Source organism: Euprymna scolopes, chromosome 8, assembly GCF_053919585.1.
Source record: "Euprymna scolopes isolate OS-2025 chromosome 8, ASM5391958v1, whole genome shotgun sequence".
NCBI classification, from domain to species: domain Eukaryota; kingdom Metazoa; phylum Mollusca; class Cephalopoda; order Sepiida; family Sepiolidae; genus Euprymna; species Euprymna scolopes.
In genome coordinates this window covers 119,655,446-119,676,724 of record NC_136489.1, presented here as the reverse complement: position 1 = coordinate 119,676,724, position 21,279 = coordinate 119,655,446, and the positions used below count along the sequence as shown (strand labels likewise).

Sequence of the window (21,279 nt, the reverse complement as noted above, 5' to 3'; positions counted from 1 at the left end):
AGGCATGCCGTCATAACTCCTTTTTAGATTTTGAAAAATTTCCATTGTCTTCCTCAGTGAGTTTTACATGATACTCTTATTCTCTAACCATTTTTTCTATAGGAACTGGCAAACAGTACACAAACATTGAGATATATAGCAAAAATGGTAATTAATAAAAACCTGAAGAAATTGCTCAATACTATTGCAGAGAAAATATTTTTTATTATTACCGTTTTATCTGCTTAGTTACACATGTTTCGGTTACCAAATCGTACCAATGATCCAGTAACTTCGTCAGACTTTAACAGAAGTTCTGTTAAAGTCAGACGAAGTTACTGGCTCAATGATACACTTCGGTAACCGAAACATAGAGTAACTAAGCAGATAAAATGGTTATATATATATATATATATATATATATATGCCAACTATCTTTTTTTTTTTTTTCCAAGGAACATAAATCTGAGTTGTTTGAATTGCCACTATTCAGTGAAACACGTGTAAGACGTATTATATTACTAATAAAATGTAGATAAATTTTTAGTTTGCTTCCGGTATATATGCTCTGAAAGTGTAAATTATTTTTTTATGGAGCTTAATTGTGGAAATTTGGAAAAATTTTATTGAAAATATACATTAAAACTATATTTCTTTATAATTAGACGTGTGTGTATATATATATATATATATATATATATATATATATATATATATATATATATATATTATGCTGTAATACATAATTAGATGTGCTATTCTTTTATTTAAAAATGAAAAACATTTTTATAAAATTAATAGTTTAACAACTAAAACGAAATATTGAAGCCTGGATTATTTAATAGTCTGTATAGTTTATTAGTTTATTGCTGTTATTACTATCTATATTCACGCGCACACAACTCGGAAGAATACAAAGTTGGTTCTAATCAATATTATGTATTCATGGTCCAAAAATTTAACATCAACAAATATTTATGTACATGTTTCAAAGATTTTAATTAAATCTCGTCTGCACAAAAAACACCCTATCACTTAACAGGTTCAAGTAAAATGATTATTAACGAATAAGTCAAAATTTTCATTAGATACAACTAAAGTTTAAATATTTCACTTAAACGCGCACTCTGAGTATGTATTAATGTATACACTTATAAGGTGATATAATACATTATTTTTAGTTTCTTATTTACTTTAACAGTGCTTAATAAGTGAATACTCTCTCTCTCTCTCTCTCTCTCTCTCTCTCTCTCTCTCTCTCTCTCTCTCTCTCTCTCTCTCTCTCTCTCCCTTCCCTTTGTTTTAATTTTATCACTTTGTTTTTCCTGGGGATGGGGCATTCTACCGGATGCCAAACATTCTCCCATTAGTTTAGTTACTCCGAGAGATCTTTTTAAGATTCTAACTGTCCCTTTAAGTGCTATTGTTTGTATTTCTTTTGCACTTGGTTCACCGGGTATATTCGCCATATAGTTTTTGAAATTCTTTCTCATTAGCCCGGTTGCTCCGATAATGACTGGTATGATTGATACCTTAAGATTCCAGTTTATTTTAATGTCGTACATGTCCTTTGTATTTTTGCTATTTTCTCCCTCTCTGCTCTGTTAAGGCCAGCATCATTATGGACGCTTACTTCAACTAGGGTTGCCACTTTCTTGTTCCATATCACTGTTAGGCTTAATAACCCCATTTTCTAGGTATATAACTGTAGGATGAAAATATTTGTGGTAATTAAGCTATACAGAGGTGTCTGTGTTTCATCCTTGCAGAGAATCATCAGGCTAAACTCTAACACCTGTATAGCGTAATTGCCGTAAATATATTTTTGTGTGTGTGAAATTACTAGGGCTAGGACAACAGCATATTCTTTTCATTGTTTTGACTCTCGAGTGTGTATCCGTTGACATATATACTTTTATATAGTGATGTGGTTCTCGGATGATTAACTGTCTGTGTCGGATATATACTCGAGAGTCAAAACAATAAGAATATGCTGTTGTCACAACCCTAGTAATTACGGTTTTTTTTTTTTTTTTTTTTTTTTATAGCTAGTATTGTATAGCGTAAGTCTTCAAGTTTTAACATGCCAACATATCATTGATATGTAAGTGTGCTTGGTTTATAGATCTACAAGTACCTGCAAAATAAAACTTCACTTGATCTAAATAATTTTCATTGTTTATCATTCCAAAGCTGATTCAAGATAAACTTGTCAATAAAATAATTTTCAATAACTTTATTTTTTGTTTGTTTTTTTGTTTTAAATTATTTACAAATTTCATATTCCTTTCATGTTTTGTTTGTTTTATTTTTTTTTTTGCTGGTTGTAGAGCATTGTTTTGCAAAATGGTGACTTGCATGAAATCTATATTATGCTTCTGTTCGTTCCACTTTTCTCGGTAATTACTGAGACCATTTGCCTGAAATTTTCTATGAACTAGTGTTATAAGGTGCAGAGAACTAAGAGTTATGATATCCGTTCGATGCACAATTAAGGATTAGCATGCAGTCACCACAATACCACATTTACTCTAGAAGTGTTGCATAAAACCTTCATTAAGTCAATAGACTACAACTTTTGTGCGTTTCTAACAGGCTAAAAAAAATCTAATAACTTGATCTCTTCCTCGATTCAGGGTTATTAATAGGACTGTGACAACAGCGTATTCTTTTCATTGTTTTGACTCTCGAGTGTATATCCCTTGATATCTTATATGCTTTTATATAGTGATGTATGTGGTTCTCGGTTGATTAACTGTCTGTCAGATATATATTCGAGAGTCAAAACAAAATTCTGTTGTCATAGCCCTAGTTATTAAACACTTTTATCCAATTCTTTCACACTGAATGTCCGACTCCTATTCCTATCTGTATTTTTCCTAACAACATATCCTCAAAAATTTGACACTGACCATTTGATACGTGATGAAAAAAAAAATACTTTTCATTTTTTTAATTTCTATGTGAAATTCATCAAGTTGTCGAAAAACAGCTTTCTAAAAGATTAAGACCAAAAACCCATTGTGATTTTTTTATCAACAGCGTATATCTATGAAGTAGACACAGTAAACGATTACTGATATGGACTCTGTATACAAAGTTGCATCCGGGCATTAAAGCTATTTTCACCAATACCTTCGGGCGGGTGTGGGGGAGAGGAAACACGAATTTTTTTTTTTTAAATTCTATTTTACTAGTATCTGCCCAATACTGTTAGTTATGCTTTAATAAAGTAACTAAACCAGGAGAAAAATATTTCAACGTGTTTGTAGTACTGGCTAGCACTACTTAACCCATTAAGTCTCTGGGTATCTACATCTTTTTGTAATGACTAAAAATGAGTTAGAATACGCCAGTTGAAATAAAGTTCTTTTTCTTTAGAAAGCGAAATATTAGCTTTGCTAAAAATAGGACACTGGGTACATGTGATTCTAAAAATCAAGATGCTATGCATTCAAAATGAAATTTATACATTATGGTAAAAAGCAGAGCAGCAGCTTACAGTGTTAAATTACACTTTTGGCAATAAGTTTAAGATCATTTATATAAGTTTATGCATCATTATTTATGCAGTTTTGGGAATAAGTCAATTGTTTACTATTGCAAGATTCATGTTTATAAGTCCACGAACAAATGAAATTTTAGCAAATTTCATAAGAATTTTTAAAGGGGTTCTAACAACTCTCGGAGTGAAGTTAATGAATATAAATGGATTTTATCCTTTCTTTAGAATAATTATGCAATAGGCAGTATATACTATATTAGTATTTGTTCACATTACACTTGAACTTCTGCATGTCAGTACAGTTGGAAGCAGGAACCCAGAAAACTTTCTTACATCTAGGAATCTCTACTGTGAAGGGGTGTGATTTTGCTGTTTGTTGAGTTTGTTGGGGATGTTTACGACGTCAAGGGGGTAAAAGTACTTGTAGTTTATCGGAGCATCCACTATTAAAATACTTGTGGAACAGGCATTTCGTCGCAGGGACAGATTGAAGCTTAGATGACAGTACGGAACCTATCAGGTTGGCGACTCTTTTGAACCCTGAAGTTCAAGTGTAATGTGAACAGACATCTTGCTGCTCAACTCCCTACATAGTATCCCTGCAACTTATGTCACTCATAGTAGTCCCCTACATTAAAGTGTCAATGTGCCTTGTTTGGGGTGAAAATGGAATAATAAAAAAATCTAAAAAATTCTTGAGGCGAGAAGGTGTGTGTGTGTGTGTGTGTGTGTACACACACACACACACACACACACACACACACACACACAACTTGTCTCTATGACATCTGATATCTATTTGCATTACATTTGAATTTCTGCATGTTACTATACTCGGAAGCAGAAAAGAGGGAGGGAATTCCAAACTTTAGAAGTTCAAAGGAAGAAACTATTAGAGTAGAAAATGTTGTCATCTAGGGACTTATAGTGAAGGGGTAGTATTTTGTTGCTTGTTGAATTATTTATGTCGATAGCGCATATTTCCTTAAAGTACCTGCAAAACTGGAATGAGGATGCAACATTGTAGCAATGGGATAGGAGTTATGTGCTAGGCTGAATCGGAAGTAACCTCATATGCAAAGAATGCTCTTATCACCCAATGTATCACTATGCATGCAAGAACATGCCAGTGTATTATTACTGAACCACATATTTATCACTCTGAGCTAGAGCATGCAGAATAGATTGCAATTAAAAAAACTAATTATTACATCTATATAAATAAAACAGGTGTGTGTGAATATTTAACCGATAAACTATTAAACTACAGGTCACCTAACACTGAAATTAACAGGAAATAGTAATCATGCACCAAGGATCGTTTATAACGAATAAAATCTTTGTTTGGATGAATAATGCGTACAGAAATATGTAGGCAAGTTGAAATGCGAAAGGTTTACTTCGGGACAAGATCAAAGTATAGTATCTGTTCTTCAGATGCTGCACTTCAATTTCTTGTTCTGTCAGTGGAGGAGAAATCCTTCACGACTGAGACAATTTTTATTTTTGTTCCTTTTCTCCACATTAAAAAAGGACCCTGGTGTTTAACTCTGTCCTGTGGGGAGGCATTGTAAATAGGAACTGACTGATGTTTTATTCTTTCGCATGCTCACATAAAATTCATTCAAGATCGTTTAATAGTCTTTCTCTCGATAACGACATTGGTAGAGCACACGGTTTTGGTTTCGATTCTAGCTGAAGGCAACAAGTCTTTTTTTTTTTTTTTTTAAAGTTTTGAAATCATGTCTTTGTATTAATAAAGACGAAATCTGCATGAATTTGAATATATTTAAGCGTATTTTACGACACTCGGAAATGCAAAATGTTTATTTAAGAGACTGGAATAAAAATTTCTTGCAGATTCCCCTTAGCCCTATGACTAGAAAATAAGATTAAAAAATAAAAGATTAAAAAGAATTAGGGCTACTGACGAGACATCTATAAAATAAAATGCACCTACTGCTCCCATCTCACAGAGGATAGGGAAAAAGAAGCCATTATTAATTTGTTTCGTTTAATCAATTCGATAATGTATGAGGACAGAATATTCAAATATAATCTAGCAACGCCGGGTACTTCAGCTAGTGTTTAATAAAACTCTCTCATATATATATATATATATATATATATATATATATATATATATAAACTCGCTTTGTGTGAGTTCCTTCCTCATAGGTTCCGAAACGGCTGAGCCTGTCATTTGCAAATTTCACACAAAGCTAATTTGTCTTACATTGTTCTTTGATATGTTTTGTACAGAAATCCATCCGATAAGTATCGAAAATTGACGAAATCCGATCTTCAAAATAGATTTTCTCTCTTAAAAACGATTATTTATCTATAAGGGGAATATTTAACGTTACACCGGCACGAGAGATAGTAAATTATAAGCAAACCATTTTTTAAAAAGCAGATTTATTATAATCTGGAGATATAGCTTAAGAGCATTCGCCTACAGATCGAATGATCCCCTGTTCAAGCCCGGATGTATATCATCACATTTTATTTTATTTTTTTTCTTATTAATGAGTTCAATTTACAATAAAAGAGGAATCTTTTTTTTTTTTACATAGGCATCACCACATTATCAAGGCCAAGAGGCCACTCAAGGATAAGGGTTAGAGTGTACAGTAGAAATTGGACAAAATAGTAATCATTAGTAATGAAAATTTGGTAAATTTGATAACTTATATGGAACGGCTCATCAAGAACTTATTTACTTTAGACTTGAAGACAACTATATTGTAGTCAGCCGGAAAGCAGGAAAACGGAAGACAATTCCACAGGCGTGCAGTTCTAAGAAAGAAGCTTTGTTCATGGAATCTACGTTTAGGTTTAGGCACAGATACAGAGTGGGGGGAATTATTGAAAGTGTTTACAGCTAGACAGGTGTTTCTTGTGAAAGTTTGGCGAGGGGGGACCATAGATTGAAGCTCAGTCGAACACTTTCCATGAAAATAACGATACATCAGAGACAAACTCGCAATATCTCTTCTGTGAGATAGAGGTTGCAAGGAAGAGAAAAGGACATCTCCTACGAGGCTACAAAGTCTATTTTGAACTCTATCAAGGCAGGCCAAGTCCTTTCTAGCAGCTCCTGCCCAGATGTGGCAACAGTATTCCATCCTTGGACGTACCTGGCTCTTATATAGATAGAGAATAGCATCAGCAGTGAGATATCTACTGGATCGATAGAAAGATCCCACCATTTTTCCAGCGGCCTTGGCAACAGATTTGATGTACGTGTTCCATTTAAGATCAGGAGTAATGGTCAAGCCAAGAAGTTTGTCAAAACTTGAGGCCTCCTGAAGACGAGAGCCATTCATTTCAATTGATGCCAGATGTGGATCAGAATGTTGATGATGTAAAGAGAGAAGCTTGGCTTTAGATGCATTAAAAAAAAAAAATAATAAAAAAAATAAATAAATAAAATTCTTCGTTTCTTTTTCTCTTTTAGTTTCCCCTCTCTGTCCTGCTCTAAGTAAATCTTTGTTTTATTGTTTTGTATTTATTAAATATTTTAATATTATTCTAATATTTATTAAATATTTTTAACGTGCACAAATTATCCATGAGCACTTGTTTCTGTGTATCATCCATGGTCAGTGTGGCTATCCTTTTAACAAGGATCAAAGGATCGAACTCCCAACTGTTCAATCAATCAAAAGAAAAAGATCATTGCAATTTCTCTCCCAACTTTCGGATTTTGCAATCCTGCCCATATGCCTTTATTTTCTTTTTAAAAATGTACTTTTTCTTCTGATGAGTTAAGGGTGAAATAAATTCAATAATTAACATAATTGCATGAATGGTTTTGCGCTATGAAACTGGTGCTGTCAAGAATTGTGCATGTCAACTTGCATACAGGATAAACGGTAAGATGGTCAACATCTTGAAATTTGGAATAGACTTTTGTCATTTATTTATCTGCTCTGTAGTTACATTGACCTTCATAGACTAAAGGATTGGTATAAAAGGTGAAATATAATTGAATAAACATATTTATATATATATATATATATATATATATATATATATACACACACACACACACACACACACACACAGAACCTCGGGATACGATTTTTTTTTTTTTTTTTTTTTTTTTTTTTTAATTCAAGCAACCCTTCTATCACGGAATTTACAACCCTGACTTATAATATAATTCTTTACCCATATTTGATATATGGAAAAGTTTGATCATCTGAGAGAAATTTGCTGTTTTTATATATATATATATATATATATATATATATATATATACCTATACCTTCTTTCTGATAAGGTTCTCCAGAAAAATCTTAAAAATGGAGCCTATGTAACCCCTCCAGTGCAGCTCAGCTCAGGTGCATAGGCTCGTGATTGAAATGCACCCGTAGCCGATACCTGTGGCGTTACCCATGGTTTCGTCTAGTGGTCGAATTCGCCGTCGTCGTCGGTGGCTCTCTGGTTCCGCTTTCAAATCAGCTTCCAACCGTCACCTGGGCTATCGGAGAAATATATTGCATTCACAACGGCGTTCCAATCAAAGAAAAGAAAGTCAAAACTTGATTGGTTTTTCTTAACATAGAATTGATTATTGTCTTTGACTTTACAGATAATAGTTACACACTAGCCTAGTCATGCAACTTAGGGGGCTGGCAGTTTTGTTTCTTTTACCAAGTTCTCTGTTTTTCATCTACCGTCAGTCCACGGAAAGGGATCAGCGAAAAGAGACACCAATTAGCCAAGTGTCTTGTTTTTATCAAATCAGTCGTTCCTCCTTCCACATTTTTGGAGTTATTCTTTCTTTCCTTTCCTCTCCCTCTCTTCTTTTATCCTATTAATTTGTACTCCCTTGCCTTTCTTTTGAATTTCCTCCCTCTCTCTGTTTCCCTAATTTCTACTCCTCCTTTCGGCTTTATCTATCCCCATTTTTAACCCTCATGTTCACTTATGTAATTAGGAGCTATTAGTCACCCCCAGGTCGAACAATGCCTGGCGGCGAGCCCTCACCCCCAATTCCCACCCCAAGCTGTCAGCTTAAGAATCTCTGGATTTCTTCATATCGCTCAACAGAGGGTCTAAAAACAACCTTTTCGTTGTTAACGGATATACAATAGCAATAAGATAAGAACAATTTTTTTTTTTTTTTTCCTTTCTGACAAAATCCCATGGACATTTCTGTTTAAAACAACATCAAACCATCATCATCATTAGAATTCAGCCGTGCGAATTCCTCTGAATTTGTGTCGACTAGCAAGGTCACTCGGCATCGCTCGGTCCGCATCATGTCACACCTAGACAAATCAGTAACTAAGGAAATAAGGGTCACTTTCTGAAATTAAATTAAAAAAATATTAAATACTTTGTGTGAACAAATTTCGAGAAACTTAATTTTCTTCCTTGCTCTTAATAAAAAATAATTGATTTTTATATTTTCTCGAGCAATAAATGTTAATGTGGATTTCCTTATGAAATAAAAAAAAAAAAAAATGGAGAAAATTCCCAACTCGCATTTAGGTAAAAATGCACTTTCGTAAATAATTGAATTCGTTCAAAACATCGCTAAAACCAAAACAAAGAAACATCTAAGTAAATCGCGATATATCCAGACAGACGTGCGAGATGGGTCAGTGGTAAGAGGTTTAGGCTCGTTACCATGGGGTCCCGATTTCGAATCTCGCTAGAATCAGCCACTCTGAGTCGTAGACGATGAAACACGTGTCATTGGATAATTATATTTTTAAAATACTAATATATATATGAGAGAGAGAGAGTCTTTAATTTTTAGGGCTAACAATTTTATAAATAAGGATTTTCAAATTTTATTGGTATTTTCGATTTGGAGTTATGAATTTTAAATTTTTTTTAATTTATTTATTTACAGTGATCACCACTTATCAAGGCCCGGAAGCCACTCAGGGATAAGGGTTATTGCAAGTACATTACGTTAGTGTGGAGATTTGATGAAGTGTTTACTTAAGGGGGCGGTTCATTGGGAATTTGTTAACGTTGGACTTGAACACATCCAAGTTGTAGTCCGGTGGGAAGCAGGCAGACGGAACAAATTTACGATCTTAGTTTTGCCGGTCAAATCCAAGATTTTTTTGGGGGGGGGTGTCTCTTATTATCATCTTTAAAGTGAATTATGTTTTTGGCTTGCCGTTCTTATCTTAAGCACTTTTCTACTTTTTATTCTGTTGGGAAACACTGCCAATTTTTACTACTCCAGGTTCTTTATATATTCAAATGTCTATTCACGGTGTTTAATTTTTTTTCCACCACATGCCAACATGTAAAGCAGACACTAAACTGATGATGAAATACACACGTGATAAAGACATAGTTTAAAACCCAATATTTGATTTTAAAAAAAATCTCAAGTTTTGATTAAATAAGTGATTTGATTTTAACAAAAACCTAATTTTATTTGAAAGCCTAGAAAAAAAAGACGATGTGAACATTAATTTGCTAATCTCTAGGGTCAAAAAGTTGTTACCACAGTAACAATAAGGTGAGATTAAAAAAAGATCGTAAAGAAACCCAAACAATGAGAGTACTTGAAAAGAGGTGAGAGGACGGGTATTCATTCGTGCACAATCTCTTTTGAAATAGTTCAAGCTTATAGATGTAAGCTGCCTGTAATGTTATCCCAAACACTTGACTAAACAAAGCCAGCGAGTGCAAAGCCTCTAATAGAGCATGTGAGAAAGCGGCAAATGAAAACATTTGATTACACAAGACTAGTCCGTTTAAGCAGGAGGAACTACTTTGTCTTTTGTCAACTCTCCATATTTATTTTGTCCTTGGCCACCTCCAAATGTTGTTTCTACCTTGGAGGTTCATCCCAATATTCCATCCTGATTATTTTTTAGGTCTCCATTTACCACCCACTCTCAATTAGAAACTGACCTGCTTGCTTTCAGTTGATTCGGAAAATAATTAGGAAGGCCTTACTAACCCGTCCCCATTTTGTTTGGTTCTTTATTTTTATTCTTTTGGGTGGTTGTAGATCTTCCCGCTTTCCACCATTACTCTCTATCTCTCTCTCTTTATATATATTATATATATATATATATATATATATATATATTATATATATATATAATTAGAGAGAGAGAGAGCAAATAGTTAATAAAACATGTTAAAAGCATATTTAATTTGAAAAGGAAACACTAAATAAGTGGATAGTCCTTAATCCGCGAAGTTTCGAAGAAATACTTCACTTCTCACCAGAGGGTAGGATTTAACAAAATGCTGGCTCGGATTAAGGACTATCCACTTATTTAGTGTTTCCTTTTCAAATTAAATATGTAACTTTTTTTAAAGTGTTGTTTAACATGTTTTATTAATTATTTGCTCTTATTATAAGCTCTATCTCCTATTTGGTTTTATCGAGCTTTTAAATCTAGTTGAGATTACTTTATAAATATTAATTAATATTTATTATATATACACACGTGTGTGTGTGTAAAATGTAATTAAAAAATGCGAACCAGAGACCTTTCGGTTGAAGATCGGGAGTCAGCCAATGGACTACACCCATCCTGCAACAGTTAGGTTTCGCCTGGCGGCTATAGAAAACGGGATGATTGATCATTCAGTGTCAGTTGAGGAGAATTGCTCTGGTCGCGTGTTGCTGCGTTCGTGTTCGGGGATCGTGTTCTGTCGGATGCGCGTTGGATTTTCATAATACCAACATATTTAACCACACATATATACAATTTTTGTTAATAAATTATCAAAACAATTGGATCTTTTAAGTAGGTTTGAAGCCATGGAGTGGATGTGGTATCTTGGTGAGTACGCAAATTTGTCAGAAAGTGGTACACGTTCCCCCAAAAGTAAATGGGGTGTAATTCCTTAGTTGAATGGAAATCTTCAAATTTTTTATTGGACTGAATACATTGGCTTTTGACTAGGCACAAAGTGTAGTATCTGTTCTTGGTCTGTGAAGGAGAAATCACTCTAAATTCAGGCAATTTTTTTATTTGTCCCAATCCAGAGAGCATTTGGGTGATTGGTATCGTTTTGAAGCTCGACCCTTCAGGCAATAGATATGGAAAAATTGGCTAAAAACATTAACTCCTTTACCCTCACCTGGAACTTTTCTACAAGGGTCTTTCTTGCGTCGCCATTTTTGCAAGTCATCGTATCGGTTAGAATGACTTTACTAATTTTAACGTTCCGAACTTCCGATCGCGTCATGGAGTAGAGGTAAGACGTCAGGTTTTCTTTCACTTTTCCGCCTTTGCGACACCGGTTCGAGACTGCCTGCCTACTATTTTTTTTTTTTTTTTGCTCAACACACACCTCCAAACACCCGGGCAACGCCGGGAACCTAGGCATTGTTTAAAAGATAGAGGGTGATAGGCGGACAGTATTTTAACAGTTTAGTTTTATTCATCATGAAGAAATGCAATTTATGCATGGAATGTACAAACTGATTTTAATGGTTTTATGAAATTACTATTTTTGGATTAAAGATCAACACGGATTAATAAATAAACAAACGTTTAATTAGTTACACTTTCTGATCTCCATTTTACTTTGATGTTTCAAATAAGTTTTGCAAACATTGGAGATTAAAGAACACATTCTATAATTAACCATCGTTCTTGTTCATCTAGGTCAGTCGTAGACAGGCAGCTGCTCAGTTGTCTTTATGAATGGCATATGTAGTTTCATGAAGGTTTCTGTGAAAGTTGTATGCAAAAAAAAAAACAAAAAAAAAACAGCAAAATTGTATTCACTTCAGTCGCAGCGTGTGTTGATGTTAACTACCTTAACGATAAATAAAAATGGCCGCTAATGCGTTTTTTTTTTTTTTTTTTTTTTTTTTTTTGATAGGTTTGGCAGAACCTTTCACTGACAAACTTAATCTTCTACACTGTCGGCCTCGGTCTGGTTCAAGAGCGCATTTCGTTCTTGTACTGATACTAACAGGGTTAATACACGGCTACCGAGAGATATCGGTGGTTAGGGTTAATATCGCATTTGGTCTCCGTGCTTTCTATTTGGGTTTAGTAAAATTTTGTTAGTCCTACTCAGAAGATCTTTTATTAAATCATAGACTAACCATTATAATGACTATTACATTATGGATAAAGCAGTGAGAAAAATATTCCCCAGTCATTCATGTAATTTTCAATATACTGCAAAGTCGAATCTGGCATCAGCTAAGACTCTTAAGTGGGCATCTGCTCAGAATATTACATCAACGAATGAAAAAATATTGGTTTACTAGTGGGGTGGAGTGGGGGAGCTTTTCTGGTCGTAAAATACGCTTATAAATATATTTGAAATCGTGCAGATTTCATATTTATTATTAGAGCCAATTCTCTATTGAATATTATATTGTACCTAATATACAAGTGATTTCAAAAGTTAAAAAAAAAAATGACTTGGGTGCCATCAGTTAGAATCGAAACCTAAATATTTAGCTCTCCAGCCACGTTTCCTACCGATGTAGTTAATGAGAGATAGTTAAGATTAACATTAAACGACTTGAGGAAATGAACTGAATTTGGGCATGCGCAGAAAGGAGTAAAAAATGTCGGCAAGTTGAAATGATCAGTTTGAATTTCAACTTGCCGATATGTCTGCACATGTTATTCATCCATCCAAACAAAGATTTTGCTAGTTATAAACCAGTCTTAGTGTATGATTACTAGGGCTATGACAAGACAATATTATTGTTTTGACTCTCGAGTATATATCCGACACAGTTAACCAATCGAGAACCACATCACTCAATATAAAAACATAAGGTATTAACTGATATATACTTGAGTCAAATAATGAAAAGAATATTCTCTTGTCATAGCTCTAATGATTACTATTTCCTATTAATTTCAGTATTATATGACCAGTAGGTTAGGAGTTTATCGGTTAAATATTTACACATGCACACACATCTATTTTATTTATAAAAATTATTCAATTTTCTTTTGTTTCCATAGGATTAAAGTGTATTATCTGTTATATAATACTTTATCTTTTCCCTCCTCGGTTGGTGAAAGAAAATTCTAGATTGAGACAGATTTTATTTATTGATATAAGAATAATATAATGGATATGAAATATGTCTTCAAGACAAGTTTAGTTTTGATGACCTCAGGGAGGTTAACTGTGGACAGTATAAAGAGATGCGTGTTCAGAACGGGAGACTTCGATGGTATAGTCATGTTGAAAGAGTGGATGACAGTTCTCGATTTAGTAGATGCAGAACAGTTGAAGTAGTAGGTTCAGTTCACAGGATAAAACCATTGGAGGAAATTATAAAAATGGACTTTAGCAAAATAGAGCAAACCCTAGCCAGAGATAGGTTAGTTTAGAAGTCAATTTTTTAAGACGTTCAACGCATGCCAGCAGGTAAAACGGACGTCAAACTGGACACCGTCTCAGTTTTATAAAAAACTAGAGGGACCTGCGGAAATACCACGGCAGACTTTCATATGTAATATATTGATGTTGGCATTCTGTAGATTTTCAGCGCGAATAAGGACGCCTTGATAGTAGGGTAGCTCTTCTGTTAAAACTACAAAATTATTTATCTAAGCTAGCAGGGACGCCCGGCATAGCCCGGTCATAAAATACGCTTAAATATATTTTAATTTATGCAGATTTCATATATATTATTACAGTCAATTTTCTATCGATTCGTGTATATTGTAAAGTTGTGATTTCAAAAATAAAAAAAATATCCATATGACTTCAGTGCATCAGCTTGAATTGAAACCAAAACTTATGAAGAAAAAAAAAAAATATATATATATACATACATACTAGCTGGACGCCCGGCATTGCCCGGTCGTAAAATACGCTTAAATATATTTTGGTAAATGCAGATTTCGTATTTATATTATATTGGACCCAATGTATAGTAATGGGTTAAAAAAAAAAAAAAAAAAAAAACTCGTGCACCAGAACCAAGAATTGAAACCGAAACGTTTAGCTTACAATTTATTTTGTCCTCTGCTGTTAATGACAGAACTATGAAGACGTTTGCTGCAAGGCTAAAAATTAAAATATGAACCAATAGCTACTACATTATGCATGCATATTCGTAATGCCGTCGTTCGACCTTCACCTATAAATTTCATTTTTTTAATTTTCACACTTTGTGCCGATTTTCCAGGGCTAAAACCCAAATATAGTTTCATATGGGTTCAAATGCCTTATATATGAAGTTTCGTGTCTGTAGACCAAAAACTAAGTTTGGCAGGCAAAATATTTTAAACAAAAATATATATGCATACATAAATATAAATAGAAAAAGGTTTTAATATATCAATACACACAAAAAAAATTATAGGAGTGTGTGTGTGTGTGTGTGTGTGTAATATACAAATACATAAACTTGAGTTTCTTCAGCTATAACCGCAACCAAAACTTATGAAGAATTCTTGGCAAAATTATTTATTACAAAAAATGAAAAGTCATAACATTAAACGACAGTCACTCGGAAGAAAAAAGATGTAAGCGTGACACAAAAAAATAACACACGCTATCGTATTAATATATAGATTCCGTTTAATAAAAATACTATTCTAATACTTATTCTCTAATAAGTTATTAAACAATTTATATTATGTAAAAATCCATTCTTTTCCATTGTAATAATTTTTCTTTAATTCGTAACGGTTAAAATACGACGGATTTATGAAGTAGATTAGAATTACCGATTTGATACGTTAGTTTCTCGCGAATAATTACTTTTTTGTCATAAAACATATCCGTTTTAAATTATTCAAAGTATTTGCACCTAGTGTCACTTAATTTATATTATACTCCTATCCTTTAAGCTTAATTAATGAATATTATCTTCATGTTTAATTTATCGATATATAAATATATATATATATATATATACGCACACATACTAGTTGATTATATTTAGATATAACCAAAGAAAGAATCTGTCCACTCAAATTTGTCCAATCAAAATGTTTTTCTTTTTATTTCAGCAAATGCTTATATTTTCTTTATCATTTTACGTGCATTTCGCAGCTAGTAATGGAAAATATTGTCTTTAGTCTAACTAGCTGCTCATCAGATGATTAAATATACATGAAAGGACAAATTTTGAAATAACTGGTGTCCTAATTTTTAATCGCTGTGGAAGTAGATAGAAGCTCCTTTGTTTTCTTATATAGTGGAATTGGAAATAAGGACGTATTCAAATCGATACTCCTATAAATTCGTTTTTCGTGTGTGCATCGATATTCATATTAAAACCCCTCTTTTCTATTTATTTAAAAAGAAAATACGATTTTCTCATATCTTGGTTGTGGAATTGCATTACCTAGCAAAAGATATAGTTAATTTGCATATTCTTTTAAACATTCATTTTAATTAATTCCCTATTAGTTGCTTCGGTTTTCTTATGGGATGATCATCTTTAATTAACTATTACGTGTAATTATATTCAGGCAGATTCTACATGATTTTAAAATTGCATAATATTTGCATAAAAAGTATAAACACAAAATTGTTTCCATATATACTTATGTATACGTATATATTTTTGTTTAACAAATTTTGCCTACAGAGCTCTTCCTAGAGTTTTTGGTCTACAGACATGAAACTTCATATATAAGGTATTTGAATCGATGCAAAACTTTATATTTGGGTTTTAGCCCGGAAAAATCGGTGCAAAAGTGAAAATTAAAAAAAAAAAAAAGGGGGGGGGGGAATTTGCCAGGTGAAGGTCGAACGCCGGCATTACAAATGCATAACGTAGTAGCTATTGGTTCATGTTTTAATTTTTAGCCTTGCAGCAAACATGTTTTCATAGCCCAGTCATTGACGGCAGAGGCAAAATAAATCGTGAGCTGAACGTTTTGGTTTCAATTCTCGACGGTGGCGCATGAGTCTTTTTTTTTTTTTTCTATATATACTTTTAAATCATTACTATATATTGCATCCAATCTGTCTTTTCTCTATGGTAGTTAGGAAGCCTATTATACAGAAAGGCATTACTATACATATGCACATAACCTTATGAACAGTACATAGAGCCCAAGCAAAACCGGGCGGAACTGCTACTTTCTTATAGATAGATTTTAATGAAATTTACATTTTCAAAGTCAATAACTTGGACAGCGATTTATTCTAAATTTATTATTTCGTGTGTGTGTGTATATATATATGCCTTATGTAACTAAAAACTTTCAGAAATTTAAAGTTTTATCTAACTTTTCTTCGTTAATTTCTTAGCCTTTTGATTTATTTTTACCTTTTCTTTATTTCAGACTTTGAAGTTTGACTTGAAAGGTGTTCCACTTGCAGATCACGATGAGATTCAAATTGAAGTTAAAGATCATGAGCTGATTGGTCGAAACAAGTAAGTTAACTTATTCTTGAATAAAATTAAATTATAACTAAAAATCAATTTACATTTCTAACCATGGTGTCTGGCATTGTTTCAAACTTGACTTGCCGACAGTTTTGTAGGAATACTAAGTTAGATAACTAGCATTTCTGATATCTGCAGACATTGGAATTTCTCCAAGTTTGGTGACCTGTTGAAGAATGAGATTTTAAAGGTTGTTTAAAACGGTTGATCCATAAAGTTTGGTTATGGATGGCCAGATGGATTCCTATTTCTTCATTTATATCTAGAGAATAAAATGCTTTAGGAACTTAACAGAAACATCAGCTGATTATTGTTTCTTGAATTGTTAATAAATTTTTGCTAAATTTTAAAATAAAAAAGGCACTTGTTTATTTTTTATTCAGCAGTAAAAAAAAAAACCCTCAAATTCTCTTAAACCAAATAAAAATATTTTATTTTCTTCAAAACATTTTGAATGTAATTTTAAATTGTAGAACTAGTGACAAATATTTGTTCATAAATTTAATTTATACTAGCTGATCCGACCTGGCGTTGCCGGAGAATATTTATACTTTCAAGCTGGTTTAACATTTCTTTCTAAAGTCTGGCGTTTTTATTTTTTTTATTTTATATATTTGAGCCAAAGTTTTATTTTCAGATGTACCTAGCGTCTTAGTGAATTACATTCATACTTTTAAATCTTAAATTTTTAAATAACAGGTTAAAAGCCAGAATTTGTAGTTTTTATTACAAAATTCTTAAAGCAAGATTAAATTAATCAATTTAAAAAAAAAAAAAAGAAAAATGAATCCTTTCAAGGGTATCAAAAATGAAAGTATGTTTAACAGGAAACATAAAAAATAATCCCCAAGATTGAAGTAACGAAATTGAGATAGCTAGATAGTGTAATTCTTTTGCGATTGATACATTTTTTTTTGGGGGGGGGGGGTAACGAACTACAGAATTTTTAATTTATACAATTTCGCCTAGAAACAAAAAAAAAATATGTGCATTCATAAAAACTGAACTAACGAAATACAAAGACCTTGTTTAATTTTGAAGAGACAAAGGTTATCTTGAAGTTGTTTTTTTTCGAAAGGTTGTCTCCCTTTTATAATAAAGGGAAATTGCAAATTTCATGTTAAGATATTTGTTGACGCCTCTTATTAGAAAATGCTCTGTAAAATATTTTTATCAAGGGACATAATTCTGGCTTGAAATCCAACTTCTCCAAAAGGTAGAAAACTGTCATTATTTGATTAAATTAATTTCAAAGGAAGACGAATTAAGTTGATAATAAGGAAATTACCAGGAAAAAAATGTAACGGTGCATGAATATTCATTGTAGTTACTAATTTGGTGGCAGGGGGAGTAATTTACATACTGTTGTGGTACACGCGTAATTTTAATCAAGCATTTAGTATGTATTTTAAACTAATAAAGCAATGAAGACATTTCTACTTTTGTAAGCTGAAGATTTTCAGATTAGAAATGAAAATTGACCTCCTTGCAGGAATAAGTATTTTTTGAAATAACTAAAGCGAATGACATTTTCGTGTGTAAAGAACTTGCTTCATATATAAGGAAGAAGTCTGAATCAAATATAGATGCAACAGATATATTGCTATTTAGATCTAACTTTGAAAATCCGACCAAATCTTATATACTGGATATAGAATATATATAAAGTTGGTGCAAAAATAATGTTTTTTATATATATATATATATATATATATATATATAAAGACATTATTTTTGCACCAAGTGTGTGTGTGTCATTCAGTTTTTTTTTTTTTTTGTATCACAGTTCTTCAGTGTGGCTGGACTAATTAGCAGTTAATGTTTCACAGTGATAGCGTACGTAGGCACTTAGAAATGAAATGTCCAAAGAGAATTCCTAGAAGCCCATTCTGTAACTAATCTTACTGGTAAAAACATAGTGGAAGACTAAAAGAACATTGTATACACCCTAAACCAATTTGGATATCGTTTGACACCAAATCACTCCTAGCATTAATGTGCCTTGTTCCAAATATGGATTGAAGGCACACTACGAGAATGTCAAGGCAGATTTAGTCTACCAGCTTTTGAGGTTGACTTCCTCATCACACTCTTTACTATGAATTAAAGAGGCCTGGTTACAAAACTGTACATATGCAAAATAAATTTACTTCATAAATATGTAAAAACACCTAATAAAGACGTATTTTTTTTTTTTTTTTTGTTTTTGTATTTAGATTATTCAAGTTACTCATCTTGAATGTTATTTGCACAGCATTTTGATGAAAACTCTGAACATTCCTCATGTGTATCTTGTCAAAGTCTGGAATCATTCTGTCAAACTTGGGAATCTACACAGAATTTTGTACATAACTTTTTTTATTTAATCAGTAGGGGTAGCATGTTCTCGTTTTGTCAGCCATGACAGTAGAAAAAATCTGAATGATGTTTGTGTGCGTGTGTATGTGTGTGTGTGTGTGTGTATATATATATATATATATATATATATAGGAATATACAGTTATGTGTTCAACGTTTCGTCTTTATGATGAACACATTACTCGGTTTGTTCCTTTTTATTTCTCTATTTCGTCGGAATACTATTTACATTCTCATACACACACACACACACACACATATATATATATATATATATATATATATATATATATATATATAAAATCGGTCAAGTTTCCAAAGTTAGACCTAACTAACAATATATCTGATGCATCCTTAGTTAATTCATAATTGTATTTTTCCTATTACCTGCTCTAAGGATTGATCATTCAACCTCGAGAAGAGTCACTCATAACTGAATTTTACCTAGTACTTTATCCCTGACTCCACAGTTCTTGTAGACAATTTTAGCATAAATTTTGTGGGAGCCTTAAACTCATTCTTGGTTTTAGGTGTACAATTTGACTACTCTGTAGATACTTCAAATAATACGTTATCAATCCTCATCTCAAAATCAGAAACATAATCATTTTATAAAGCTGCATTCGTTTTTTAGTTACCAACAACTCTGCTTTATATTCCAAATGTATTAATACATTTGGAAAAAAAGGTATCAATCTACATTTTCCTTCAATTCTTGATGAAATAGTTTGGGTTTAATGAACTGTTTATCTTTTAGAGTTTTCAAAATTATAGCTTACTACCCAACTATAAGCGAAATACTACCTCTCTTCCCTTAGTTTGGCCACTTCTGTGTTCAGTAACTCTCATCACTTAGCGTGGCTTATCTTGTTGTCTTTTATGAAACATGCCACACCTCTCGTGTCTTCTGGTTTCTTTGTGCTGGTAGCAGAGAGAGCACACCTTTTTTGTTTCTTTGGGATGAGCCAAGTTGTAGCATTACTACTATAGTTTACAAGATATTTTTGTTAATGTTGCAAAAGGCTGCTCTCTGACTTTATAAGCAATTAAGGTAATTATTTAAAGCTATATATGAAAAATATATTGCAAAACGAAGCTAACCAAACTTATACATAAAAGTAATTTCTAATTCTCAGTATATCTTTTTTTTTGTCTTATTGAGGCCAGTCTGTCAGGTGTTTCTACTTACGAACTCCTAAAAATGCAATAACAAATAACAAAATACCAGTAAACCTAAAAATAAAATGTACCGCACTTTCCCACTCGTATTTGAAGTGAGGTGCATTTTTTTTTTTCTAGCATTATGTAGTGTTGTGAACTTTGCCATGGTATGTTTTTGTTTGTTCATTCCAAAATTTTTCAAATTAAGGTTAAAAATACTTGGAAAGAAAACAATTTAGAAATAGAACCCGGCATGATTTCTGATTATTAGATTTTTCTGGATTTAAGTTCCAATATTTTGGACTATAATGGGGTAGTTATTTATTTGCCGCCTGCCTCTGCAAAATGTGGCACAAGGCCGGAAAGTGGGGATCCAGCAGGCTCCCCTAAAGGAGGGGCACTCCTGCAATTGTAAAAATTGACTGAGTAACCCCGTCGGCATTCCCCGGTAGGGGCACCTCAGGCAGTAAGCAATGAACTTACTCCACCGGAAAGCCCAGTGGCAAGACCTGGGAGGGTGAACCTCCTAGGTATTACCCAGGCGGCGTACCTCAGTCCAACAGGTGCTGGGCCAGTTCCTGGCCCCTTCACCTGTTGGGCTGAGTGTCAAGTGACGAATCCTTGACGAGTACTACTACCCTGTCTCCCTGCAGCCAAAGCTGCTAGGGGACCTTCCCCATCAGACGAGTGATGGGACTATAATGGGGTATGATCCCGCATAGTCGGGAGATTCTATTTATAAACAATGCTGCTGGGAACTGACGAATCTAATTAATTCCTGTTCTGCTACCAACCAATCAGAAACCATATTAAACTTTTCTGTAGCAATTTCGCATATACTTTTTCCGTCTCAACACTGAAAGAATCTTTTGCTGTGGATTCCAACTTGAGAACTGTCTACTACAAACCAGTCAACTCGCAGGACTTGTAG

At 33.0% G+C, this 21,279-nt stretch overlaps 1 protein-coding gene across 4 annotated transcripts in view; it reads left to right on the top strand.

The window, feature by feature from the left end:
- The window catches only part of LOC145283742 (myoferlin-like), a 425,198-nt gene that overhangs the window by 44,387 nt on the left and 359,532 nt on the right, over positions 1-21,279 (top strand). For all 4 annotated transcript variants that reach the window (XM_080132804.1, XM_080132803.1, XM_080132802.1 and 1 more), the window contains exon 3: positions 16,726-16,817. In XM_080132804.1, coding sequence (XP_079988930.1) covers positions 16,726-16,817 — 92 coding nt within the window. The remainder of the gene's footprint in view (positions 1-16,725; positions 16,818-21,279) is intronic.